Consider the following 27967-nt stretch of genomic DNA (forward strand, 5'->3'; position numbering starts at 1 on the left):
AATCTGGCGGAAAAAAGGGGCAGAGGAGGGACTGCCAGGCCGGGGTGCAATTTGCGCAGTCAGGCGGAGTCTGCCCAAAACCCCGGACAGCCCCCGAGCGGAATAATGACACATGACCACGTTTGATGGGATTAAAATTGGCCACAACTTTATTACGAGTTCAGATGTAGGGAGACCTTGGTTCAGGCATTGGGCGTATATCCCTTCCAGCCCCCAGCCGAGGGTGGGGTAATTTTCAGGGTTGTCCAGCATGTGGGGGGGTTGAGCTTACTCTGGAGAACATAGGTTCAAGCAGATAGCCCGCCCCCCTCGATCGCAGCTGCTGGAGGGGGAGGGCAATGACGGCCTATGCATATGGTCAATGCCCCCCTTTTGCCCCATTTACAGGAACCCTGTTATCACCACCGCAATGGGGGCGGGGGGTCACCGCCCCCATGCCCCGCCCATTTATGTAAATGACTAAAGGATTCCGCCCAAGGCCTGCATCCGCCAAGTTGTGACGAATTGCTACGGGAAAGGCGAAACCTGCAAATGCAGGAAAATTCCTTTCTGGCCCTTCAACAGCAGCCTTGTCGTAGCAGCGCCTGCGTGCGTGTACGCCTGTGGAAGGAAATAACCTGTAATGCAAGCATTAATTTAGGGAGTGGAGGGTGGGAAAGCTCTGAATTCGTCTGCTGCTTCCCCAGAATGGCTCCACTTCACCTTGTGCTACCTGGCCAATCCCCCCCGGCACGCCTACCTGAGCTGGATTGGACGGCTAACTGCGTGGGCGGAGAACACCAGTATCCAGCCCCAGGTAGGCAGTGCCGGCTTCCAAACTTCCAGGGTTGCCTCAGGGATTCCAGGGGGCTGCGCACGACCACGCAAAATGCGCCTCCCTTTTATGTGGGGAATGGTCATTATCTCCCCAGGAGTGGGCCTAGGTGGTGCTGGTTGGCCATTTGATTTCCAAAACGTTTGTAAACCAAATCATGGCTTCTGATTGGCTGCAGGAAGCTTGGAAGCCCCGTCGGATGTTTTGGTTCCAAAAGAATGTTTGCAAAGCAAAACGTCCAAGTTCCAGGGTGTTTGACAACCAAGGTACAACTGTACTCAGTTTCTCATCAATGGACTCAAAACCACAGGAGCTTAAAGTATCTATGATTAGTAGGGTTGTAAACAAGTATTTTGCAATATTACCACCTCTCTTCCAATGTCACTTTCAGTACATATTTGTAGAAATTTATATCTAATGATCAAGTACAATTCACAAAGCAGAACAAGCACGACCTCTGGCACCTTATGGGACAAGAATCGTAGTTGTCCAATCATAGGAGTTTGCATGCTGGAAAGCAACGATTTCCTGGAAATGAGAAATGCATTTACAACACCTGGGAAATATGGCTGCGTGCTGTGATCCTAAACATATTTACTCAGACATTTGTTCTGTTGTGGATCAGTGATGCAGTTAGGTCATTTTAGACTCTGGACTCTGACCTTAAGGCTCTTGCTCCTCTGAAGGATGTATTACGGCACTTCAAAATGTGGTAAGCGAGCCCTGATGTGCTGGGAGACCCTCCTGCTCATTCTGTAGTTTCTGCCACAAACTCCAGCTGTGATTCGCACGACTGCAGTGTGTTCAACAAGAATTTCTCCTATAAGGGTGCTTAGGACTGCTGCTAAGTGTGACCTGCTGTATTCAGTGGCTCTTGTCATGTACCCATTGAACTCACGGTGGGGATTATTCTTGAATTTCTGGCTCAAATTTCAACACAGACCACTGTTTACCCAGCAATCTTGGTGCTTCTAGCTTAACAAACAGAGCTAGGGCAATATTGCGGCCAGGACATACAGCAATGTCATATAATCTTCCTTCCCAGAATGTCTCGGTGAACTGAAAACTAAGCTTGTTCTTTCACACAAAAGTGATTAAATGTCTCTTATCTTCCCTCCGCTTGAAGGTACATATTGATCCCTACCCTGACCCTAGCATAAATTTAAAGGAACATCCTACTCGTCTTGCTATGACCAGGTACGTTGGCTGTTATCTTCCCAAGCTTAGACGAAAATGCAAGTCTGTGATGGTATTGCTAAATTAATGCCTGCAGGCAAAACGCCAATTAGATGTCAGTTTAATGACTCTGTAGAAAGGAAGCCCTCTTCTTTCTTCCCCTTATCAAATGGGGGATTGACTTCAAAAACACAGTATGGCTGACTTAGACCATAGATCTAGATCTTAATCTCTTCCAAAATTAGCATTTGGGGGTGGCCACATATACGCTTCTGAAATTGTAGACCCAGAAATTTTTTGAGCAGCTAACACAACTGCTTTGGCAGAACAGATTCGGTATAACAAGGCAATCCTAATAAATAGTCTTTAAAGAAACATTTCCCTCTGGTTGGAAACAAAACATGCCAGCTCTGGGGGTAGTGTACATTTCTGCTGGATTTGAGGCCACACTAGTGAACTGGGAAGGCATTCAGTCATATGACCCCAAACTTTTCTGCGGTTGTCCCTGATACTTTCCCAAACTACCCCCTTATTGGTCCCACAGTTATCAAGGGTGCAAAAGTTTCTGAGGTGGTGGTAGAAAAGGGCTACCTGACATCTTCAAGGTTGGAGATCTATTTCTGAGAGGAGGAGGTTCAATGTCTCCTATGGCCCCAGGGCACCTTCCAAGGAATATAAGAAGGTGGGAAACTGGTTTAAGTTCCCTTTCTCCAGTGAACATAGAAAGGTGTTCTTGGGAAAGGTGGAGGTGAGGAACTCAAAAAGACACTTCTCAACAACCTCTGTAGACGTCAATCCCTGGGATACTTAGGTAAAGCAGGCCAATTGGGTGTGTGTGTGTGTGTGTGTGTGTATAGTTTAGTCATGTCTGACTCTTCATGACCCCATGGACCATAGCACGCCAGGCACTCCTGTCTTCCACTGCCTCCCGCAGTTTGGTCAAACTCATGTTCGTAGCTTCGAGAACACTGTCCAACCATCTCGTCCTCTGTCGACCCCTTCTCCTAGTGCCCTCAATCTATCCCAACATCAGGGTCTTTTCCAGGGAGTTTTCTCTTCTCATGAGGTGGTCAAAGTATTAGTGCCTCAGCTTCAGGATCTTTCCTTCCAGTGAGCACTCAGGGCTGATTTCCTTCAGAATGGATAGGTTTGATCTTCTTGCAGTCCATGGGACTCTCAAGAGTCTCCTCCAGCACCATAATTCAAAAGCATCATCATTCTTTGGCGATCAGCCTTCTTTATGGTCCAGCTCTCACTTCCATACATCACTACTGGGAAAACCATAGTTTTAACTATACGGACCTTTGTAGGCAAGGTGATGTCTCTGCTTTTTAAGATGCTGTCTAGGTTTGTCACCCCTTCATGGATCAATGCCTTGTCGTGGCGAAGGGGCTTGAATAACTCGGAGAAGCTATGAGCTATGCCATGCAGGGCCACCCAAGATGGACAGGTCATAGTGGAGAGTTTTGACTAAACGTGATCCACCTGGAGAAGGAACTGGCAAGCCACTCCAGTATCCCTGCCAAGAAAACTCCATGGACAAAGACAACAGGCATATAAAAGTTATGACGCTGGAAGATGAGCCCCTCAGGTCGGAAGGCGTCCAACATGCTACTGAGGAAGAGCGGAGGACAAGTACAAGTAGATTCAGAGCTGATGAAGCGGCTGGGCCAAAGCCGAAAGGATGCTCAGTTGCGGATATGCCTGGAAGCGAAAGGAAAGTCCGATGCTGTAAAGAAAAATATTGCATAGGAACCTGGAATGTAAGAACCATGAGTGGAGGTAAGCTGGATGTGGTCAAAAATGAGATGACAAGAATAAATATCGACATCCTGGGCATCAGTGAACTAAAATGGAAGGGAATGGGCGAATTCAGTTCGGGTGACTATCATATCTACTACTGTGGGCAAGAATCCTGTAGCAGAAATGGAGTGGCCCTCATAGTCAACAAAAGAGTGGCAAAAGCTGTAATGGGATGCAATCTCAAAAATGACAGAATGATCTCGATACGAATCCAAGGCAGACCTTTTAACATCACAGTAATCCAAGTTTATGCACCAACTACCGGTGCTGAAGAAAGTGAAATTGACCAATTCTATGAAGACCTACAACAACTTCTAGAAATGACACCAAAGAAGGATGTTCTTCTCATTACAGGGGATTGGAATGCTAAAGTAGGGAATCAAGAGATAAAAGGAACAACTGGCAAGTTTGGCCTTGGAGTTCAAAATGAAGCAGGGCAAAGGCTAATAGAGTTCTGTCAAGAGAACAAGCTGGTCATCACAAACACTCTCTTCCAACAACACAAGAGACGACTCTACACATGGATATCACCAAATGGGCAGCATCGAAATCAGATTGATTATATTCTCTGCAGCCAAAGATGGAGAAGCTCTATACAGTCAGCAAAAACAAGACCTGGAGCTGACTGTAACTCAGATCATCAGCTTCTTATAGCAAAATTCCAGCTTAAACTGAAGAAAGTAGGAAAAAGCACTGGGCCAGTAAGATACAATCTGAATCAAATCCCTTATGAATACACAGTGGAAGTGAGGAACAGGTTTAAGGATTTAGATTTGGTGGACAGAGTGCCTGAAGAACTATGGATGGAGGCTCGTAACATTATACAGGAGGCAGCAACAAAAACCATCCCAAGGAAAAGGAAATGCAAGAAAGCAAAATGGCTATCCAACGAGGCCTTACAAATAGCGGAGGAGAGGAGGCAAGCAAAATGCAAGGGAGATAGGGAAAGATACAGGAAACTGAATGCAGATTTCCAAAAAACAGCAAGGAGAGACAAGAGGGTCTTCTTAAATGAGCAATGCAAAGAAATAGAGGAAAACAATAGAATGGGGAAAACCAGAGATCTGTTCAAGAAAATTGGAGATATGAAAGGAACATTTCGTACAAAGATTACCATAATCAAGGACAAAAGTGGTAAGGACCTAACAGAAGCAGAAGACATCAAGAAGAGGTGGCAGGAATACACAGAGGAATTATACCAGAAAGATATGGAGGTCTCGTACACCCCAGGTAGTGTGGTTGCTGACCTTGAGCCAGACATCTTGGAGAGTGAAGTCAAATGGGCCTTAGAAAGCACTGCTAATAACAAGGCCAGTGGAAGTGATGATATTCCAGCTGAACTATTTAAAATTTTAAAAGATGATGCTGTTAAGGTGCTACACCCAATATGCCAGCAAGTTTGGAAAACTCAGCAATGGCCAGAGGATTGGAGAAGATCAGTCTACATCCCAATTCCAAAGAAGGGCAGTGCCAAAGAATGCTCCAACTACCGCACAATTGCGCTCATTTCACACGCTAGCAAGGTTATGCTTAAAATTCTACAAGGCAGGCTTAGGCAGTATGTGGACCGAGAACTCCCAGAAGTGCAAGCTGGATTTCGAAAGGGCAGAGGAACCAGAGACCAAATAGCAAACATGCGCTGGATTATGGAGAAAGCTAGAGAGTTCCAGAAAAACGTCTACTTCTGCTTCATTGACTATGCAAAAGCCTTTGACTGTGTCGACCACAGCAAACTATGGCAAGTTCTTAAAGAAATGGGAGTGCCTGATCACCTCATCTGTCTCCTGAGAAATCTCTATGTGGGACAAGAAGCTACAGTTAGAACTGGATATGGAACAACTGATTGGTTCAAAATTGGGAAAGGAGTACGACAAGGTTGTATATTGTCTCCCTGCTTATTTAACTTATATGCAGAATTCATCATGCGAAAGGCTGGACTAGATGAATCCCAAGCCGGAATTAAAATTGCCGGAAGAAATATCAACAACCTCAGATATGCAGATGACACAACCTTGATGGCAGAAAGCGAGGAGGAATTAAAGAACCTTTTAATGAGGGTGAAAGAGGAGAGCGCAAAATATGGTCTGAAGCTCAACATCAAAAAAACCAAGATCATGGCCACTGGTCCCATCACCTCCTGGCAAATAGAAGGGGAAGAAATGGAGGCAGTGAGAGATTTTACTTTCTTGGGCTCCTTGATCACTGCAGATGGTGACAGCAGTCACGAAATTAAAAGACGCCTGCTTCTTGGGAGAAAAGCAATGACAAACCTAGACAGCATCTTAAAAAGCAGAGACATCACTTTGCCGACAAAGGTCCGTGTTATGTACTGAGCTGAATCCTAGAACAATAGGATTCAGAATCAGCAGGAGCTACCCAATCCAACTCCAGGTGGAAGTGAATCCGCAACCTGATTGGCCTGCTGGAGCAGCCAATCAGGCGGCTGGCAGAAGTGAATCTGCTACCTGATTGGCCTGTAGGAGCAGCCAATCAGGCTGCAGGCAGAAGTCAATCCACAATATAATTGGCCCACAGGTGTAGCCCTGAAGTAGCCAATCACGCAAGGCCCATTGTGTAAATAATGTATATAAGCAGATGGTTTTGGGAAAAGCGGGATTCGTCTTCTCTTCTTCTCCTTGATGAATATGAGCTGAATAAAGAGCATGAAATTCACTCTCGACTCCGAGTATATTTCACTGGCGACGAAGGTGGGATCCTGCTGAGCTGACCGCCACCACGCACTGCACCGCAGCACCGCCACCTGCTGCACCGCTGCATCGCACCGTGCATCCAGGCTTCAGCTCCAGGACACAAGGAACCCAGAATGGCAACCGACAGCAGCTTCTCGCCATTCAAACCAGCATCAGGAGACTGGGAAGGGTACGCCGCCCGTTTCAACTTCCTCCTGCAAGCGAAAGAAGTCACCAACGATGCCATGAAGAGGGCGACATTCTTCAGCGTCTGTGGAGAGGAGACGTTTGAAATCGCCCGGGCTCTCCTTGCACCTAGAGATGTCGCTACCGTCTCTTACAAAACAATAATGGAACGGCTGAAGGAGCACTTTTCACCACAGCCCTCGGTGGTAGCTTGCCGAAATGCCTTCTACGCAAAGCGGCAAGCCCCGGGGGAAACCATAACTGGGTTTGTGACCTCCCTCCGCCAAGCCGCCCGGTTATGCAACTTCTCAGAGTTGGAGAACATGCTTCGTGACCGCCTCGTCGGTGGCCTGAGGGACGAGATGTTGCAACGACGCCTCTACACCAAAAAAGACCTCACGTTCCAGATTGCTCTGGAGGAAGCCCTGGCAACCGAAGCCGCCGAGAGGTCAACGCAAGAGGCACGACCGGCCCCGCCATCCCAACCGAGGGTCTACCACGAAGACCTCACCGACGAATCCGAATCTGACAGGGAGGAAGTACACCGAGTACAGCGGCGCACTCAAGCAGCACACACACCACAGCAGCCTCGACGAGAAGGAGGGAACTGTGCAAGCTGCGGGGAGAACCACGAGAGGAGGACCTGTCGTTTCCGCAACGCAGAGTGCAGGCAGTGCAGAAAATTGGGACACATCGCCCGGGTGTGTCGGGCTCGACTCACCCGTCGACAAGCATCAGATGACCGACCCAGGAGCCCCAGGTCACACGGCACCATGCACCAAGGCAACTCGACGGAGATCACGGACTACCAGGTATTCCAGTTGCCCCATCCCAGCACAGAGAAAATTTATATAGAGGTACAGATAGAGGGAGCCCCATGCCGCATGGAGCTGGACACGGGTTCAACTCTATCCATAATCTCGGCCCGAACATTAAGGGAACTGTGCCCTAATGGGGGTCCCAAACTAAGGCCGGCCCCATTCACCCTCCGGGACTTCCAGAAACGTAAGGTCCCTACAATGGGGGTGGGGACCTTCAGGGTGCAATATCGAGGGCGAAAGCAACAATTGGACTTGCTGGTAGTTAAGGGCCCCTACGTTAGCTTACTGGGACTGGCATGGTTTGGACCTCTGGGGCTAGCCGTTACCGGGGTGAACCGCACTAGCTTACAAGTGGACGTGGACGCCATATGCAAAGAGTTTCCAGGGGTTTTCGATGGGGCATTGGGACGATATACAGGACCCCCCATTGCCCTACAGCTAGACCCCGCTGTACGACCCATCAGGCACAAGGCCCGCCGGGTCCCGTTCGCCCTGAAACCCCGCATAGACGAGGAATTGGACCGGCTCGTGGAGCAAGGAGTGCTGGAGCCGGTGCCCAACGCCCCCTGGGAAACTCCAATTGTCACACCCGTCAAGCCTAACGGTTCGGTCCGCATCTGTGCAGACTACAAATGCACCATAAACAAGGCTCTCACGGCCCATGCATACCCAGTGCCAGTGGTCAGCCATGTCCTCGCCACCCTGGCTGGGTCAAAAATCTTTGGCAAACTGGACTTGGCCCAAGCGTATCAACAGTTGCCTGTGGACGAAGCCACAGCAGAGGCTCAGACGATTGTGACGCACAGAGGGGCATTCAGAGTAAAGCGGCTGCAATTTGGCGTTAGCGTGGCACCAGGCATATTCCAGAATCTAATGGACTCTCTCCTTAAAGGGATTCCTGGCGTCACCCCCTTCTTCGATGATGTACTGATCGCCGGGCCCACACCAGAGGAATTTGAGGACCGCCTCCGTTCCGTCCTGCACCGTTTCCAGACGGCGGGCCTCAAGGTGAAGCGGGAAAAGTGTTTACTGGGAGTGCCGCAGGTGGACTTTCTGGGATTTAAGGTGGACGCAGAAGGGGTCCATCCAACCGGTGACAAGGTACGGGCCATTTGTGAGGCCCCAGCGCCCAAGAACAAGCCCGAACTTCAGTCATTCTTGGGACTATTGAACTTTTACCATGCCTTCCTTCCCCATAAGGCAGCGGTAGCGGAGCCCCTACACAGACTCCTAGATAAAAGGGCCCCTTGGGTGTGGGGCCAGCGACAAAGGGCCGCATTCCAGGCAGTCAAGGACTTGCTCGTCTCGAACTCGGTCTTGGCACACTTCGACGAGAGGCTGCCAGTGGTGCTGGCATGCGACGCCTCTCCCTATGGCATCGGCGCTGTCCTGGGACACCAACTCCCGGATGGAAGAGAGGTGCCGGTGGCATACTTCTCCCAGACGCTTGCTGCAGCCGAACGAAACTACTCACAGATTGACAAGGAGGGTCTGGCAATCGTGAAGGGCGTAAAAAAATTCCATGATTTCTTGTACGGGCGGCCCTTTACCATAGTGACTGACCACAAGCCGTTGCTTGGCCTGTTTGCCCCCGAGAAGCAGACCCCCCAAGTGTTGTCTCCACGTGTCCTCAGGTGGTCAATTTTCCTTGCCGGCTACCAGTATGCACTAATCCACCGCCCTGGGAAGGCGATGGGCCACGCAGACGCACTCAGCAGGCTACCACTACCAGAAACAGGCCCCGACCCAGCGCCTGCGCAAGAGGTTATGACCCTGGAGCTGCTTCCCGACCGACCCATTCAGGCACAAGAAGTTGCGCACCATTCCACAAAAGATAGGGTCATCTCCCGGGTCCTGGACTGGGTGTGGCGAGGATGGCCCAGCAGCAGCCCCGGGCCAGAATTCGCTGGCTACACAAACCGCAAACATGAACTGTCGGCCCACAAGGGGTGCCTGTTATGGGGAAGCAGGGTTGTTGTTCCCCAGCCCCTCCGCAAAAGGGTCCTCACAGCCCTACACGAGACACACCCAGGGGTAGTGAGGATGAAGGCCCTTGCCAGGAGTTATGTGTGGTGGCCGGGGATTGACAGAGAGATAGAGGCCTGGGTCCAACACTGCCAGACCTGCCAAGAATCCCGCCCGGATCCCCCAAGGGCCCCAGTCCAGCCCTGGGAGTCCGCCCGACATCCATGGTCACGCTTGCACGTGGACTTCGCTGGCCCCTTCCAGGGAAAAACATTCTTCATAGTGGTGGATTCCTACACCAAATGGCTGGAGGTCGCACTGGTACCGTCCACTTCTACGGCGGCAGCCATCCGGGTACTACGTAAGCTGTTTGCAACCCACGGGCTCCCTGACACCCTCGTCTCGGACAATGGAACCGCATTCACGTCAGAGGAGTTCCAGACCTTCACAGCGCAGAACGCCATCCGCCACATCCGCTCAGCACCATTCCACCCTGCCACCAATGGCCAAGCGGAGCGCATGGTGCGGACCACCAAGGACAGCCTCCGCCGCATAACACAAGGGGACTGGGAATACCGCCTTGCCGCATTTCTTCTAGCACAGCACAGCACCCCAAGCACAACGACGGGCCGGAGCCCAGCTGAACTACTCATGGGCCGGCGCCTTGCAACTAGACTGGACCGACTTCACCCCGACAGAGCTCAGGATGAGGTAGTGGTGGGGAAAGGCAGGAACCCCCGGACATTTGTGGCCCAGGACCCAGTGTATGCAAAGAATTTTGGGGCAGGCCCAGCATGGGTACCCGCCACAGTCACCAAGGTGACCGGTCCCGTGTCGTACGAGGTACTAACGGAAGGGGGGCAATGTTGGCGCCGCCACTGCGACCAGCTACGGCGACGATTCCCAGGAGGAACCCGGGAGGAGAGTGGGACAGAGGGGTCCCAAGGGGACAGCAGGGCAGTGAGGCCTGTAGAGCGAGAGGGGTGGGCAGGGGAAGCAGAAGCAGTAGGCACAGAGGGGCGCCCCGAGGCTGGAAGGACACCGGAACCAGAGTCACAACCTAGTGGTTCAGTGGCGCCAGACCAGACAGCCCCGGCACAGCCAGCAGCCTCGGAACACGAGCCAGAACCAGAACCCCTGACCAAGGAACACCCCAGGCCACAACGCGCACGGAGGCGGCCAGCAGACCTTGGGGACTACGAATGCAACTTCCCGGGCAGGACTGGAACTTAGAGGGGAGGGGGTGAAATATACTCGGAGTCGAGAGTGAATTTCATGCTCTTTATTCAGCTCATATTCATCAAGGAGAAGAAGAGAAGACGAATCCCGCTTTTCCCAAAACCATCTGCTTATATACATTATTTACACAATGGGCCTTGCGTGATTGGCTACTTCAGGGCTACACCTGTGGGCCAATTATATTGTGGATTGACTTCTGCCTGCAGCCTGATTGGCTGCTCCTACAGGCCAATCAGGTAGCAGATTCACTTCTGCCAGCCGCCTGATTGGCTGCTCCAGCAGGCCAATCAGGTTGCGGATTCACTTCCACCTGGAGTTGGATTGGGTAGCTCCTGCTGATTCTGAATCCTATTGTTCTAGGATTCAGCTCAGTACATAACAGTCCGTATAGTTAAAGCTATGGTTTTCCCAGTAGTGATGTATGGAAGTGAGAGCTGGACCATAAAGAAGGCTGATCGTCGAAGAATTGATGCTTTTGAATTATGGTGCTGGAGGAGACTCTTGAGAGTCCCATGGACTGCTAGAAGATCAAACCTATCCATTCTTAAGGAAATCAGCCCTGAGTGCTCCCTGGAAGGACAGATCGTGAAGCTGAGGCTCCAATACTTTGGCCACCTCATGAGAAGAGAAGAATCCTTGGAAAAGACCCTGATGTTGGGAAAGATGGAGGGCACTAGGAGAAGGGGACGACAGAGGACGAGATGGTTGGACAGTGTTCTCGAAGCTACGAACATGAGTTTGACCAAACTGCGGGAGGCAGTGCAAGACAGGAGTGCCTGGCGTGCTATGGTCCATGGGGTCACGAAGAGTCGGACACGACTAAACGACTAAACAACAACAACTAGGTTTGTCATCGCTTTTCTCCCAAGAAGCAGCTGTCTTTTAATTTTGTGACTGCTGTCACCATCTGCAGTGATCATGGAGCTCAAGAAAATAAATACAGTTTATACCAATTGACCTGCTTTACCTAGGAATCCATAGTAGATGGATAATAGATATGGAGGTATATCTATTAAAATTTTAAGAATATATAATCATTTCAATGTGGTAAAAGTTTGAGAGGACCAGTATGGAGTTCAAATTGTGAGCATTTCATTTGCCACCATTAGATTCATTCAGAAATAAATTGAGCTTTCCCCCCCAAAAAATAGATGAAAGCATCTCATTTCCAAGTTGATTCAATTTGAAATTAAACCCGCTCCAATGAGCCTTGGTCCTCCCCATCCTTCTCACTTATTGAACTGGTGCGTCAGGAGTGGCAAGCTATGACAAGTGGAGCAACGAAGACTGCTATCTCTCTCCTTCCCTTTCTGGCAGAATTGAGCAGGTCATTGGGTGTGGGAGATGAGGAGGCACTCCAAAAGTCTGTAAGACGTTGGGAAAATGCCCAAAGAAGTTGGTGAAAGAAAGGTGGGCATGGGAATATCAGTGCATGCCTGAACCAAACTGTGAGAAGAAATAAATAATGTGCTTCGTTTGTGCATTGCAGAACACCTTTCATTTATGGGGCACTTAAGTTAAACGTTTGATGTGTTTATCTTACTATCATCTTTTTTTTATTGCTTTAGTCCAATCAATAAACTGCTGGCACGGCATTTTTCATCTCTAATATCTACAATTTGATATCCCCATTGTCGTCACGATGGCGTCAAAACATCTGCTAGCGTTTATTATGGCAATTTCTACGACCAATATCATTTCCGTTTCACATGTCGGTTTGTCCTTAAAAGACTCAGAGGCATCACACTTGCATTTTGTATATTTTCAGTGGAAACAATATTTGATAATAATATGCAAGGTGCCACGTGGGAACATAACAGGCACAGTAAAATGGAAGCTTAGTTGGCTGTTTTAATGGTCAGGCCCTCATCTCTGCTCTTACTAGACATTACCATGGTTCACTTGTGATCATTCCCATCTGTGTACTAGTTTATACGTTGCAGGCAAAGGCAACAAGCACTATAATAATGGAATTGTAGAGTTGTAAGGGACCCTAAGGAGTCCAACCTTCTGCAATGCAGGAATACGAAGCCGTCCCACAGGGGGATTGAACCTGCAACCTTGGCATTCACAACACCATGCTCTAACCAATTGAGCTATCCAGATTCGTAAACCACTTCACAGCCAGAAGCCACTTAAGCTGTGTACAGTGGTACCTCGGTTTATGAACACAATTGGTTCCGGAAGTCTGTTCATAAACTGAAGCGTTCATAAACTGAAGCGAACTTTCCCATTGAAAGTAATGGAATGTGGATTAATCCATTCCAGACGGGTCCGCGGAGTACTCAACCTGAAGCGTACTTAACCCGAAGTATGGGTGTAATTGGTTCTGGAAGTCTGTTCATAAACTGAAGCGTTCATAAACTGAAGTGAACTTTCCCATGGAAAGTAATGGAAAGTGGATTAATCCGTTCCAGACGGGTCCGCGGAGTACTCAACCTGAAGCGTACTTAACCCGAAGTATGGGTGTAATTGGTTCTGGAAGTCTGTTCATAAACTGAAGCGTTCATAAACTGAAGCGAACTTTCCCATTGAAAGTAATGGAAAGTGAATTAATCCGCTCCAGATGGGTCCGCGGCGTTCGTAAACCGAAAATTCATAAACTGAGATGTTCATAAACAGAGGTTCCACTGTACAGCAATATTGCGTATGAATGAAACTAATGTGTAGATTTAATTTGTGCTTTCGAAAAGTTTCAACATGTTGCCCATAAATTATCTTCATAATTGTTTAAACAACTCTATAAGGTACAGCAATATCAGAAGCAGCTTTTCTAAGCTCAGATACCTCTTCAGTGCTGAAATACCAGTGGCCTTGACATACATACATACATACATACATACATACATACATACATACATACATACATTTAAGGTGAACAGACTATTTCTAGTTACAGGTAGGTAGCCGTGTTGGTCTGAGTCGAAACAAAATAAAAAAATTCCTTCAGTAGCACCTTAAAGACCAACTAAGTTTTTATTTTTGTATGAGCTTTTGTGTGCATGCACACTTCATCAGATACACTGAAACAGAAGCCACCAGACCCTTATGTATATTCAGAGGGTGGGGGGTGATGGGAATGGGTGATGGGCTGATAGGAGTGGTAAACCTGTTGATGACTGTTAACGACTGTTAACGACTGCAATTAGTCTTGCGGGGGGGGGGAAAGCAAGGGCTGAGGTGCTAAGGAAAGCTTGATCATGTATAATGAGATAAGAATCCTATGTCTTTGTTCATTCCAGTATCTATTCCTAGATACTGTCTTTGAAATGACATTTGGGAGTCTTATCCCACCAAGGCAAAAATGATTTCGGAGCACACACTACGACTGATTAAGACAAGTCCTTCTTCCCCAAACCAGGTCTATCAATTCTCCAAACTGAAAATGAAACCCTGATTAATTTTAAAGGAGCAGAAAAATACCTTTCCCGATAATACAATAGGACCGATTATGTTCTAGTTCACACTATTTCTGAATTTTAAAATAAATTACCTCAAGTTCCACAGGACACTAGATCTGAAGGTCCTTCCTCCTTGAATCAAACTGCCCCCTTCCTAGCCAAATTTTGGGTGAAACCTTCAAGGCTGTTTCAAGCTCAAGAAAGGAAGTGCTACAACAACAGCATAGCCTACTCCCATGGTGAGAGCACCCACCAAGTTGCAAAAGGGGGGGCATATGGCATAGAAAGGGGAGGTTTCCGTCTCCTGAAGACACCAGCATGTCACTTTTTGAGAAAATGCATGCCTCAGCTGCTGGAGCAGGGCTGCTGAGGATTTAAGACATGCTCCTCTGAATTATTTGACACAGTAGCTTCTCTGTGCTCTGTTGATCCTGTCTCCCTAGTATTTTCTTCTGTGGAAGAGAGTTCAGCTGGAGCCTCTTCGGGCACTTGTGATATCCGGCGATGAACAACTGTTGGAACACACAATATAATACAGCAGATTAAAGTAGTGTTATAGATTAGCATGCCCACTATCACTCGGGTGGTGTAACTATTGGGTCGCGGAGCTCATCTCGCTTTCAGGCCGAGGGAGCCGGCGTTTGTCCACAGACAGCTTTTCGGGTCATGTGGTCAGCAGGACTAAACCACTTCTGGCGCAATGGGGCACCGTGACGGAAACCAGAGCGCATGGAAACGCTGTTTACCTTCCTGCCGCAGCACTACCAGTTTGCATTGGTGTGCTTTTGAAGTGCTAGGTTGGGAGGAGCTGGGATAGAGCAACGGGAGCTCACTCTGTCGCAGGGATTTGAACCACCGACCTTCTGATCGGCAAGCCCAAGGGGCTCAGTGGTTTAGACCACCTCTCCAACAAGGAGGACTACTTACACAGCTCCAGATCCTGATGACACCCTTTTATGAATATGGAACCGAATTCAGCAGGGAGATTCACACACAGAACCCACATTCCATATGCAGATGGCCTGGAAGAGCCCTAGCATAGCATCCGTTTCTTAAAGAGTACCTTGCATAGCAGAACTGTCAAGTGTACTTTGCCCTTTTTAACTTCTGGATTCCTATTCAAATATTTCTTATGGTGACTTCTTTTGATTTAAATCTGATGGTCAATTCAGTTCCCGTTATGGTTTATCATTTACTTAGAATCATTTCTAAACCACAGTATTTCAAAAGTCTCTAGGCAGTGTTCAAAAACCTCTGTGTGGTATCATTGTTATTATTTATCCAATTTCATACTGTTATAAGAATTTTAAGGTCATATATATATATATATATATATATATATATATATATATATATATATATATATAATGTTCATAAATGTACCAAGCAAACACATACAAATATGAAACCCACAGAAAAGTCCTGAAACCATTTTCTGCCTCCCAAAATGACCTCAAATATTTCCCTGCAAGGTGAAAGGAAATGGGAAATCTCCCCATTGTCTCTTTCACAAATCCTGTCTTAAGAGCACATTTTAGATGTGAATCGGGTGTGAGCCTGTGACCTGGATTCAGGAATTGAGTAGCCAAGATGTGGCCAAGATGCCCAGGTAATCCAATCAGGTAACCTGGCAGACAGGAAGAAACAATACGCCCAGGTCTCCGCCCCTTCTCTGGTGTATTAAGGGTGTGGTCTTGGGACACACCCCTTCTGTGATGTATGTATGATGTTTCTGGGGGTGGTCTTGGACTCCAGAGCGGGCAATTTAAAATGTCTATATAAGGGCCTGCGCGCATGGCTCGGGGTCCCTCCCACCCCTCCTGTGTGTGTGTTTGGGGGGGGGAGCACCATGTTACAACAGCTTTAATAAAGATCAGGCTTACTAGCTGCTTTGCTTCTCAATATTCTCTGGTTGGCCTCTGTTGTTTTCTCTTACCGGTAGAGAACCTACAAAAGGACTCTATATGGGCTCTTGGGTACCCCATAAGGGGAAAGGAGCAGTTTTTTTCTCATAGCAATACCACAGCCAGTGGAAACGACAATATTAAAAGCAGTTCAAAACAAATACAGTGGTGCCTCGACTTACGAATTTAATCCGTTCCGAAGGCACCTTTGTAAGTCGAAAAATTCATAAGTTGAAAAACGCCATTGGAAACATGATTTCCCATAGGAATGCTTTGAAAATGGAAAAATTTGTAAGTCGAAGCAGCCCTATCTAAAAATTTGTAAGTCGGAAAATCCCTATCTAAAACCACTGCGGTTTTCCCCTGGATGTTTAAGTCGAAAAATTCGGTCGTCAAGTCGTTCATAAGTTGAGGTACCACTGTACCAATTTCTCCAAATTCCCTTCCTTCACTAACATACTTTGCCTCCTTTGCCCATTAGAGTAATGAAAGCTTATACTAATGGCAAAATCTAGCAAATGCTAAACACAAACCACTGAAAGCTATGGAATGAGAATTAAGTTGTTACTCCTGTTAAAATAAATAACTAAAGTGCACTTAACATGTCGGATTGTGGTTTAAGTGGTCTGCAAAAATGAGGTACACACTTTCATTGTCCCCCAGATTTACTACTGTGGTCAAAACACCTATCGGAACACGGTTACATATTTCAGATCACTCACTTGCTGCCTAAACACTTTAACTCAAATCTTATTAATTCTTGCAAACTCTCACCTCTTTCGGGGACTGATGCTTCTTCACCTCTTATTGCAAAATAATTTTCCTTTCCTGGATTAATCTGGGATTTGCCATCCCCATCCCTATTGTAGAAGTCATTAAACTCTGCACAGCAAGGTGTGCATTAAATTGCAGGTGAGGTTTTGAGCTCTTATGCTGAGCATGCGGGAATCGCGGGTGGACTTGATGCTAATTTCTGCTTTCTGCATGACATTTCAATACCATCCTTGAGATTGGATTGATCTGAATTGTAGATAACCTTAAGCTTCCACTATAAAATAATCAACTCACATGGCTAATCATCCATCAATTCCATCACGTGAAAAACATGAGTATTGTAAAGAAAATTGCCTCTTCCTGCTATCTTGTCTTGTTAATATTCTACCAACAATCCTTTCTTTTTTAATCTAGTGGAATGCTTTGGTTGAATACTGACTAGAAACAGGTTTAAACCAGCTTTATTTGGCTTTCTCACGCTCGAGAGCAACTGAGCCACAAGTTTAAAATAAAGGTTAAATACCGGTTGCAAATAAGATGGGACAAAATCTTTACATCCACCCACACTGGCAACACCCGCCTCCCTTTCCAGGATTTGGGTGAGGGAACAGGAAGTGCAGTATCCCCCCAAAAGCTAGCTGTGTCATACTTGTATCAGTGAAAGGAGAAGAAATGATTGTGGAAGTCCTTCTCTCTCGCACTATCCCAACAGATGAAAGTGGGTTGATTTCTTTTATTCTTATAATAATTTTCTTTTATTCTTATAATAAAAGAAAATTATTATAAATTAGTTTGGAGGTGGTATTTAACACTAGTCACATTACATCAAATAAACAAGGAATATTTGGTGTTATTTTGGGAGGGGATGCCAGGAAACCGGGAATTATGTTCACATGTGATGGGGGTGGAAAGATGCACAGTTTTTTCTGGCAAAGGGTGTTTAAGGAGATAACGGAAATCACTGGGTTAAAGCTGACCAAAAGTCCAGAGGTAGCATTATTATTAATTATTATTAATTTATGATGGGGTGGTTCACAAAGGTTCACAGGCTATGAAGGACTTGCTCACAAATTTATTGACAGCTGCACAAATTATGATAGCTAGGAAAACAACACCAATGCGGGGGAACCGGCCAGGCCGCAGGGGTTTGCGAGGGGGGCAGATAGAGCCGTTGGGGTGATGGGTGCAGGCACGTGGAAGGAAGATGACACCACACACGGGAACTCTGAAGGTGAGGGGACTCTGAAGGGGGACCAAGCCACAGCAATGCGTGGCCGGGACAGCTAGTAATAATAATAAAAAGAACGGGAAAATAATAATAAAAAGAACGGAAAAAAGAAAGTGGGCAGTCTTTTTTGAAGGGAGAAGTGGTTCTGCGCTTTTGAGGAATAAGGTCAATTCTTATTCTTACACAGTATAATCATGGGAAACAAAATGAAGCAACAAACCCTGTGCCTCAGTTCAGGAAACACAGATGCAGAACCTCAGCATTGCTCATATTCCTCCTATTACTCCATGAGAAATTCCAGAATTTATATAAGCAATACACTGAAAAAGGGAGGGCTCTAGCGACTGGTGGTATCGGGCTAGGCTATACGTGGTCCCTTTTTAAAGAGCTGCTGGTTCACAAGGTGTGGACCAAATGAAATAAATCAATCAAAATGTGGGTCAAAATGAAATAAATAAAAATAAAATGTGAATAAAATCAGAACTGTGCAAGGCTACATTTTCACTCCATGCTTTTATTATTTAAGCTGGCGTCCGATCTCAATTCTTTCCCCTCTGTAGTGAAAAAGCAAACCAGGCTTTTCCACCTGTTTGCCTTCAGTAGTCTTTAAAAATCTAGTTTGATTCCTTTTTCTATCAAGGATACTTACCCAACAGAGCCCGGAAACACTGTATGACAAATACGGCCAATGCAGAGACAAACAAGGAGCCCAGGAAGTAAATCTGCAAGGAATTCAGAAGCTTGTATTAGTTAGAGCGCAAAATGCCAGGCATTTACTCAAAGAACAGTGGAGTTGTACGCACCAGACTAGAATGCAAAGTTGTCTTCCAGAAAACACGCAGGTGGAAATAAAGCAAAGCTAACGTGCATGGACTAATTGATTCTTGGTTGCTATAGCTCCAACACCTACAGACAACAGTAAGAAAGACATCAATGTCAAATAAAAAAATATGGCTCTCAGCAGCCTGTCGCAAGAGCTGACAAGGACTATGCAGATGAAGGGATATAGCCAGGCAGATAGAAGGCTTGAGTCTTAACTGGGGCCATCAGTGATAGGAAACAGGCTTTCCTTCCACATCAAAGAGCCCATCATATGGTTTTCCATCACCACCTTATGACGTGCTCTCATTTATTACTGTAGTTGAGTTACTCTGATTAAAATTATGCCCAGCAGTTCAGGTAGCTTGAGGGAATGGCTGCAGCTCCCATGACAATTGAGGAACAGTCAAAAGGCAGCTGATTTCTCAGCAGAGCTGATGGAACAGGTCTGCTTCCCTTCTCAACCATCTAGAACCATCTAGAACTTAAAGGCTGCAATCCTTTGATGTCAAATTCAGCTTCTTGGCACTAAATTTTGAGCAAGCATGCTTCCTAGGCTTGTGGGGAAGTTTTGGATCTTGTGATGTTTTGGAGAGAGGTCTTCCCAGTGGTGGCCTCAGAGCCTCCTTCAGGCATTCTCATCTGGGTAATTACAGTCATGAGGTGATAGAGAGTGGGACCGTGTCCACAGGCCCCAGAGATGCTGTCATCCATGTGTTAGAAGGGAAACTCTGAAGAGTGAAGCCTTTTTCTGTACATGTAGGTTCTCCTCGTGATTTAGAACATGGCAAAATCCATACTCTGAGTCCAAGGCCAGCAGGAGGATGAAGATGTGCACAGAGAAGGTTTTCCTCTTCAGGCCTTCTCAAAGTGGAGAACTCCCTGGTCCTGAATGGGGTAACTGTGCCCCTGAAGGAGCAGGTGCGCAGCCTGGGAGTCATTTTGGACTCACTGCTGTCCATGAATGCGCAGGTAAATTCTGTGTCCAGGGCAGCTGTCTACTAGCTCCATCTGGTACGCAGGCTGAGACCCTACCTGCCCGCAGACTGTCTTGCCAGAGTGGTGCATTCTCTGGTTATCTCCCGCTTGGACTACTGCAATGCGTTCTACATGGGGCTACCTTTGAAGGTGACCCAGAAACTACAACTAATTCAGAATGCAGCAGCTAGACTGGTGACTGAGAGTGGCCACCGATGCCATATAACACCAGTCCTGAAAGACCTACATTGGCTCCCAGTACATTTACGAGCACCAAAGTGTTGGTGCTGACCTTTAAAGCCCTAAACGGCCTCGGCTCAGTATGCCTGAAGGAGCATCTCCACCCCCATCGTTCCGCCTGGATCCACTGAGATCCAGCGCTGAGGACCTTCTGGCAGTTCCCTCACTGCAAGAAGTGAAGTTACAGGGAACCAGGCAGAGGACCTTCTTGGTAGTGGCACCCACCCTACCATCTCAGCAGATGTTAAAGAAATAAACAACTATCTGACTTTTAGAAGACATCTGAAGGCAACCCTGTTTAGGGAAGTTTTTAATGTGTGAAGTTTTATCGTGTTTTTAATATTCTGTTGGGAGCCCCCCAGATGGGCGGGGTTTAAAAATTATGTTGTTGTTGTTGTTGTTGTTGTTATGTGTAGATCTCAAGGAGGAAGGGCCAGCAGACACAGGAGAACACTTGAATAGGCCTAGCGTTCTTTTGGAAGAGTACTGCGGCCCAACAAGCCATCCTGTTTTGCTTTTCTTGGTAGCTTGCGATAACTTTTCCATCCCCCAAGACCAGGGACTCTCAAGCTTTCTACCTTCAGGAAAATATTTTCCCCAGGATTTGCTTGCCAGAGGAACTCCATGTGTTGCAAAGGAGTCCAGGGAACACGATCAGTTCACAATGAGCACGGGCCCATTCTGAGGGTGCTCAAAGCTTCTCCTGCAACTCATGGAGAAAATAGTGGCAGGCAGAGAGCTGTCTTTCAGGAAAGGATTTGCCGTTTCCGATCTTCTCTTTGAGGAAATCTTGGTATGCTTCCGACAGAACCCAGGGTCCCCTAGAATACATTTCGAAGACCACCATCTTAGGCATTTTAACGTTGTTGCCAGTTTTATGGCACCTTGTTATTATATCTGTTGCTTCATATTTCACACCGTGCTAAATAAAAACCTGCTCTTAACGTTTTAAGGACCGTGCAATGATGGACAAAGAACAGCCTCACCTTTCATAAAGCTCCTGGAGTACGGTTGCATTACTGGAGTTGATGGTCCTGTCAATTCCTAAATGATCCAAAATGTGATGAGGGATGGAATAACCTTCTTCCAGGAGAACAGCCAAATTAAAGAACCCCTGCAATGTGCAAAATGAAGGCCTTTCCAGTCAAACAAATAGAACTCCACGGCTCTGTGGCAAAAGGCGTTGGGCGTTTTTGCTTTTAAAGGGGACAAGGAGCCAGAGAAGAATTCACCGAGACAGATAATGCAGCCAGGGCCGTCTTAAGCGGGTCAGGTGCCCTGGCGCAGTGGTGCGCGGATTGCTCCGGCGCCCCCGCCCGCCCCATTTCTTCCTGCGGCTGGTGGGCGGGCGCAGCGTGGTTTCCGCACGGCTTCACCGTGCAGCGCCCCCCTGCCGACCCGGCGCCCTGCGCCACCCAGCCTACCCCTAGAGCCGGCCCTGAATGCAGCCCTGGAGCAGGAAGCTCCCTTGTCAATTCATAAATTACAACCTGTAAGAAACAGGTGGACGAATGATGGAGTGCTAAAGCTCCAGTCCAGAGGCATGCTTCCCCGCCCCCCCCAATTTTCCACCTATCTTCACCGTTAAATATTCTAAAATTATAATATTATTTAATTTTTCCCTCCATTGGTTCACCTCAAATTTTTCTGTGTTTTCCCACTTACTTGCTATAACCTGTCTGGCTGCAATTACCATCAAATCTACCCATTTACATTCCTCTTTTATTTTTAACCTGCCTCCCTTTAAAAAAAGGCCAACAGCTTTGGCCTGCCCCCCCCAAAAATTGGGGGTGCTGGGCATTTATTTGAACCCAACGCTGCATGTGCTAAAGACGGCCCTGAACGTGACAGGGATGTGTGGGACACTGCAGATCTCAAGAGTCTTCAGAAAAGACCTCAGGTTCCCTGCTGATCATTCAGAACCTACCTGCGCATCTCCATACAAGGCAGCTTGTGCATACATCTGTACTGAGATAGCCAAATTTCTGGACTGATTCCGATATCCATAGTAGTAGAAATCTCCCACCTTCAGATAAGCTGTGGAAAGAAGCAGCTGCATTAAAGACTTTTGCAAGTGATTCCCTCCTTCGCAGCTCAGGCTATGACAAATTCCAGTGGTCCTGATCAATGATCTTTTGCAATGATCTTTGATTGATTGCAAACAAGCCAGAAGGTAGTCGTTTTGCGCCCAGAGATGGAAAGAAGATAAAGTCCCTACCAGAACAAAATGGTCATTTTGCAACACTCAAAAGCACACGAACAACTTTACCTGTAACGGGTTTTCTATACGTACCAAATGAGGGAGCATTTTTCTGAGAAACCGAGAAGTTGTAATATCTCCAAATGCAGTCAACATCCATGTATCTTTCTGTCATATTCTAGAATACAGGATGTGAGAGAGAAAGAATGACTCAGTATGCTTCCAGGAAAATGTTTAAGGATTTAAAACAAGAAGAGGGTGTGGAATCACATATACTTACTGGCCTCTCTTCGCAGAGATGGGCCAGGTTTGTCTGTGACACCTCGATTCCAGTCTCTGCAGACAGAATGTAATAAAGCAGGGCTTCGTGCCTGAAACCCAAGGGGTGTGAGAAAGAGAAATTGCAAAGTGAACACAAGGAAACTTCAGAAATAGTTTGGCACAGTGGTTTTCAAACAGAGGCAGAACACCGATAACTGGGAAACACTGGCCCGCGAGTGCTCCCATTGGAGAACAGCCTTTACCACGCTCAAACTCAGGACACAAGGGAGAAATGTGCTAAGAGGAAGGCATGCTTGGCAAATCCACACCGTGATCAACTCCCACCTGGAAACCAATGTCCCCACTGTGGAAGGATGTGTGGATCCAGAATTGGCCTCCACAGTCACTTGCAGACTCACTGTTAAGACAGTTTTTATGGAAGACAATCTTACTTGGCAATCAGAGAAGAAGAAGAAGAAGAAGAAGAAGAAGAAGAAGAAGAAGAAGAAGAAGAAGAAGAAGAAGAAGAAGAAGAAGAAGAAGAAGAAGAAGAAGAAGAAGAAGAAGAAGAAGAAGGAAGAATAGAGACAGATTGTTCAGCAGTACTGATATTCCTCCTGGAATGTGCCACAGCAAAAGATTCTTGAGTATGTTTTAGGGCACATTCTCCATTCACAGGGTAACAATAAGGCCCGAGAACCTCAAGGCAGCCATACTCGCTCTTCATTTCCACATCGCAACATCCCTGTGAGGTAGGTTAGGCAGAGAGACAGTGACTAGACCAAGGTCACCTAGTGAACTTCATACCTGAAAGGTTAAAACATTCCACAGAATCATCTGCGGAGCACAGGCCTTGCTTGGAAGAGAAGGCAGGGTTCCGAGAAGACAATGGGTTTAAATTAAGGACAAAATTAGAGATGACATTGGCATAGTTCAATTCAGCTCATGAAGAACTAATACGAGGTGGGGAACTTTTGAAGTGGTCCAGTATGGTTTCCAAACTGGATGGGGAACACATATTGAGATTCCTGCATTGCCACATCTTTGGGGTCCCCTCCAGTTCTACAGTTCTCTTATTCTATCCTAATATTTTGCCCAGTAGAGGTTACCTCTGGTCTCAGAGTTCCACTGAGAAAGAAAAGACTGGCTGAAAAAGCTGAAAGCAGGGACGAGTTATACTTTACTCCGCTTCATGTAAATTTGAGGATTATACAATTCAGATACATGAGTCCACTCCTATTATGTCTAGTTAGGCCCTAAGAGTTCCGGAAAAATGACACATGATGCGAAATGTAGCTGAATTAATCTTCAGAAAGCAAACTGTAAATAGCTGCTTGTGCTCCCACCCTGACCTCAGCCCATGGTCATGGCTAGGACTATGTCATGAAAACTCTCCCTGCCTGCAGAGATGCTAATAGATCTTGAAAAGAAGATTCCATTGGTGCTTCCCTCCAATCTGAAATAGGTTGTGGCTTTTACACAGAGCTGGGAAAGAAAGGTCGGCACTCCGAATCAACAGCTACATCTACTGGTCAAAACTTTAAAGTGAAGGATAAGGATGAGCAGCTGGTTTAAACTTTGGCAATCTGCCTCCCAGCTTTCACGTGGATCCTTTACATGTAGAGTTTCATCAAACTGTAGCCAGAAAATGCTTTGGGAGTTCTGCATGTGGATTGAGATACACTAAATCCAGACTATCATTAAAGGGCAGAAAGTTGTCTGTGATAGTGTTTATTATTATTATATTTGTGCTATATGGGTGGTGCTGTGGTCTAAACCACTGAGCCTCTTGGGCTTGCTGATCAGAAGGTTGGCAGTTTGAATCCCCATGACGGAGTGAGCTCCCATTGCTTTATCCCAGCTCTTGCCAACCTAGCAGACTGAAAGCACACCAGTGCAAGTAGATAAATAGGTACTGCTGGGGCGGCAAGGTAAACGGTGTTCCTGTGCACTCTGGTTTCCATCATGGTGTTCTGTTGCACCAGAAGTGGTTTAGTCATGCTGGCCACATGACCCCGAAAGCTGTCTGTGGACAAATGCCGGCCTGAAAGCAAGATAAGTGCCACAACCCCACAATCACCTTTGACTGGACTTAACCTTCCAGGGTTCCTTTAAAGGTAAAGGTAAAGGACCCCTGCCAGTTAAGTCCAGTTGCGAACAACTCTGGGGTTGCGGCACTCATCTCGCTTTACTGGCCGAGGGAGCCGACCTTTGTCTGCAGACAGTTTTTCCGGGTCATGTGGCCAGCATGACTAAGCCGCTTCTGGCGAAACCAGAGCAGCGCATGGAAACGCCATTTACCTTCCCGCCGCAGTGGTACCTATTTATCTACTTGCACTTTGACGTGCTTTCAAACTGCTAGGTTGGCAGGAGCTGGGACCGAGCAACGGGAGCTCACCCCGTCGTGGGGATTCGAACCACCAACCTTCCGATCGGCAAGCCCAAGTCTCAGTGGTTTAGACCACAGCGCCACCCACGTCCTTTACGCAGGGGTCCTTTACCTTTACCTTTATTTGGAGGGTTCATTAGGTTTTTCTGCTTTGAGGACTGAATCGTTTAGGTTATGCTGCAGGCAGAACTAGAGGAAATGGTGGAGATCTGATTTCACATTTCTTTAAATTTTAGCAAATAGCACTGCCCCCCAAGGGTAGTTGCTTCTGGATTCTAATCGGGGCTACACTACAGCCCCACCACCACACACAGTTTTCCAAATAAAGGTCACTCACCCAGAGTGGCTATTTGCCACATTACAAGAAACTTATATATGCCCTCCCTTACCTATGGCTGTTTGCCAGAACTTAAGAGACTGAAGATCTAATAATAGGTTACAAATGTCTCAACTAGTTAGTCCCTGAGTTTTTCATATTGAGCTAATGATTTGACCTTTGTGCTGATACATCTGTTGGGAGTGCAGTGTTAGGAAAAGGATAAATCAGTCAATTGTTCTAATTTAGCTACTATTAGGTGGCCATTTCACAGCCTAGAAGTATAGAATTCCCATTCTGAATTGCATTTGTCTTTTGCAGTCATTGCGTTATTTCGCTTTCTCGGTTAACGCACCTCTTGCATATAGTAATAATAATAAATTTATTATTTATACATACAGAAAAAGTACCACCAGACCTACCAAGACAATTCCAAATAAGCGTTGAGAGCTTTTTGAATGACGTGGCCTAAATAGCCATTCTTTTCTGCCACATATTTTGCCCAGCTGAAAACAAAAACAGAAACATTAGCACTCGAAGTCTGCAGCCACCTTTGTGGCAGGCAAATGGCTGCACACACCTCAACCCAAATCAATGAACTCTAGGAGAATCTCCTGCTTCCCAACATGCTGTCTCTCATGTTCTCCTAGCCCCTTGATTTCTTGCCCATCTCTGCAATGGCGGACACCTGGCAGCATTGTGAAGGAGTTTGTGAATGGTCCTCAACTCCATTGTGTACCTCCAAGTTGGGATGAGATGGGGACCTTCTTGGAGGAGAAGAGAAAGGAAGGAGGGCTGCCAATGTAAGACTCAGGGCTCCCTCCCTCCATGAAATGTGCAATTTAAGCTTCAGAAATGCAAATCCCCTCAGCCCAAAAAGTGACACAATGAACAGGGTATGAAAAAGAAAGAAAGAAAGATGTATAGGTTTGGAACGTCAAGGTCACTGAAAATCGGGTTCTCCTCCCAGAGAGCACGTGTTGCGGTGAGGTAACCACAACTGACTCTCTGTTGCTGGGGTGGGTAAGTGTGGATTGCCACAGCTACCCGATTGGTCCCTCGCAAGCATGGGACTTGTTCCGGCCAATCGGGTTGCAGAAATTGCTTCCGAGGGACAGATATATGTTGCGTTGAGATTCCTCTGTTTCTCTTCGTCCACCGGATCACCCTCCCACCCTCCCTATATTTTGGGTCCGTGTTGACCTTGCTATACCGTTGTGGGTCATCCGCTTTTGGGGCAGGGGCCCAGTAGCAATTTCCCCCACTTGGCTGATTGGCTGGTGCCTTTTGGGTTTTGCCTACCATGTTAGCAAATCGTCACAACTTTGTAAGGTTTGCAGTTAGGCACTGGTTAATGTGTGAGGAGGGGACGAGGCGTGGCTGTGACCTGTCCCTCCAATGGTTGCTGCGTAGGTATTCCATTAGAGGGATCCAGGGACTCGCCATGCATTTGTCCGACCCCTGAAAGGGCCGCGCAGGAGCCCCTGGGAGCATTCTGGGTGTGATCTTAGGGATCTGCACCCATCCCAATCGATCTCCCGGGGTGCTTACCTTGACTGACCTCTGCAACTGGCAGTTGTCAGTTCTGTTCCTGTCCTGGATAGTCTGGGACAGGTTCAGATAGTCTGAACCAATGCCTAAGCAAACCAATCAGCCTGTAATCAATAAAGTTGTGGCCAAAATTATGCCAAATCTCAAACTAAAATTTGAGTCATGTGTGAATTTATTTCTAGGCAGTTTTGGTGACCTTAACACACAACCATATTTTTTTGCAGTCACAATGATTCCTGGTTTAAGAAATTTGATTTTTTTTTTGGTTCTCAATGCATTTCTTAGCACTACTTACATTACGGCCTTTTCAGGATCCCTGGGGAAGCTCACTAAGTTTCCTGTAATATAATATTGCGAACATCGCAATGTGCCTTCCATGTGACCACTTTCTGCCGCTTTAAAGAAATAGTCAGCAGCAACAGTCTGCAAAGTGGGGGGAAAGCAGTAGAAAAATAAAACTTTTGCTTGTTTCATCTTTCTATAATGTCAATAACGTGTGCATAAGGGAAAATGCAAGTTGTTGTTTTTTTAAAAAAATGAAACAGAAGTTATTAGCTACCATTTGTCTACTGGTCGCCATGTGAAATGGCCACCTCTCTATTAAAATTTTGAGAATCCAAAGAGAAAAATGTTGTTTAATACTTATCCGTGCTGGAATATCACCAGAAGGTAAATAAACAAACTATTTACACTCACTTTATTTCTCCCAGTTATTCCTGGATAAGCTCCATCTAAATATAACACTCCAAGGTTGAAGGATGCATCGGGATTGCCCATAGCTTCAGCTTTTAACCAGTATCGGGCCGCTTTCGCATAGTCTCTTTTGAAGTTATGATAATACCAACCCAGGCCATTCACTGCTTGAGGCAGTCCCTGCAGGTAGAAAGGGAGCAAAGGGGGAAATCTTAAGATCTTTCAGGCTGAGAGTGTTTCAGTCCCTGATTTCTTTTGCTTGAGGACCCAACACCTAATGGAAAGACAGGCTGCTCTCAGATGAAACCCCCAGGGACATCTCCTACATTCCCAGCCAACTGTCAAGGAATCAAATCAATCCTGCAGAAAGAGGACGTGACACAATCAGAGTGTGTCATTTTATGGGGTGGAACTTAATTTTTGCAAATTTATTCAGTGGCGGCCCTTGTGGGGCTGTCGTGGGGCAAGAGGACGCTCCATCAGGCAAAAGACAGTGCTGGACAGTGGAAATTCCCCTAT

At 46.7% G+C, this 27967-nt stretch overlaps 1 protein-coding gene across 2 annotated transcripts in view; it reads right to left on the reverse strand.

The window, feature by feature from the left end:
* Positions 1-13337: 13337 nt before the first annotated feature.
* The window catches only part of SEL1L3 (SEL1L family member 3), a 40915-nt gene continuing 26285 nt past the window's right edge, over positions 13338-27967 (reverse strand). For both annotated transcript variants that reach the window (XM_060278937.2, XM_035113502.3), the window contains exons 15-24: positions 27452-27628; positions 27051-27178; positions 25627-25710; positions 22519-22609; positions 22332-22416; positions 21966-22075; positions 21025-21152; positions 18805-18907; positions 18651-18723; positions 13338-14607 (exon numbers count right to left, since the gene is read on the reverse strand). In XM_060278937.2, coding sequence (XP_060134920.1) covers positions 14441-14607; positions 18651-18723; positions 18805-18907; positions 21025-21152; positions 21966-22075; positions 22332-22416; positions 22519-22609; positions 25627-25710; positions 27051-27178; positions 27452-27628 — 1146 coding nt within the window. In that variant the 3' untranslated portion in view covers positions 13338-14440. The remainder of the gene's footprint in view (positions 14608-18650; positions 18724-18804; positions 18908-21024; positions 21153-21965; positions 22076-22331; positions 22417-22518; positions 22610-25626; positions 25711-27050; positions 27179-27451; positions 27629-27967) is intronic.

This window comes from Zootoca vivipara, chromosome Z1, assembly GCF_965207765.1.
Source record: "Zootoca vivipara chromosome Z1, rZooViv2.hap1.1, whole genome shotgun sequence".
Lineage (NCBI taxonomy): Eukaryota > Metazoa > Chordata > Lepidosauria > Squamata > Lacertidae > Zootoca > Zootoca vivipara.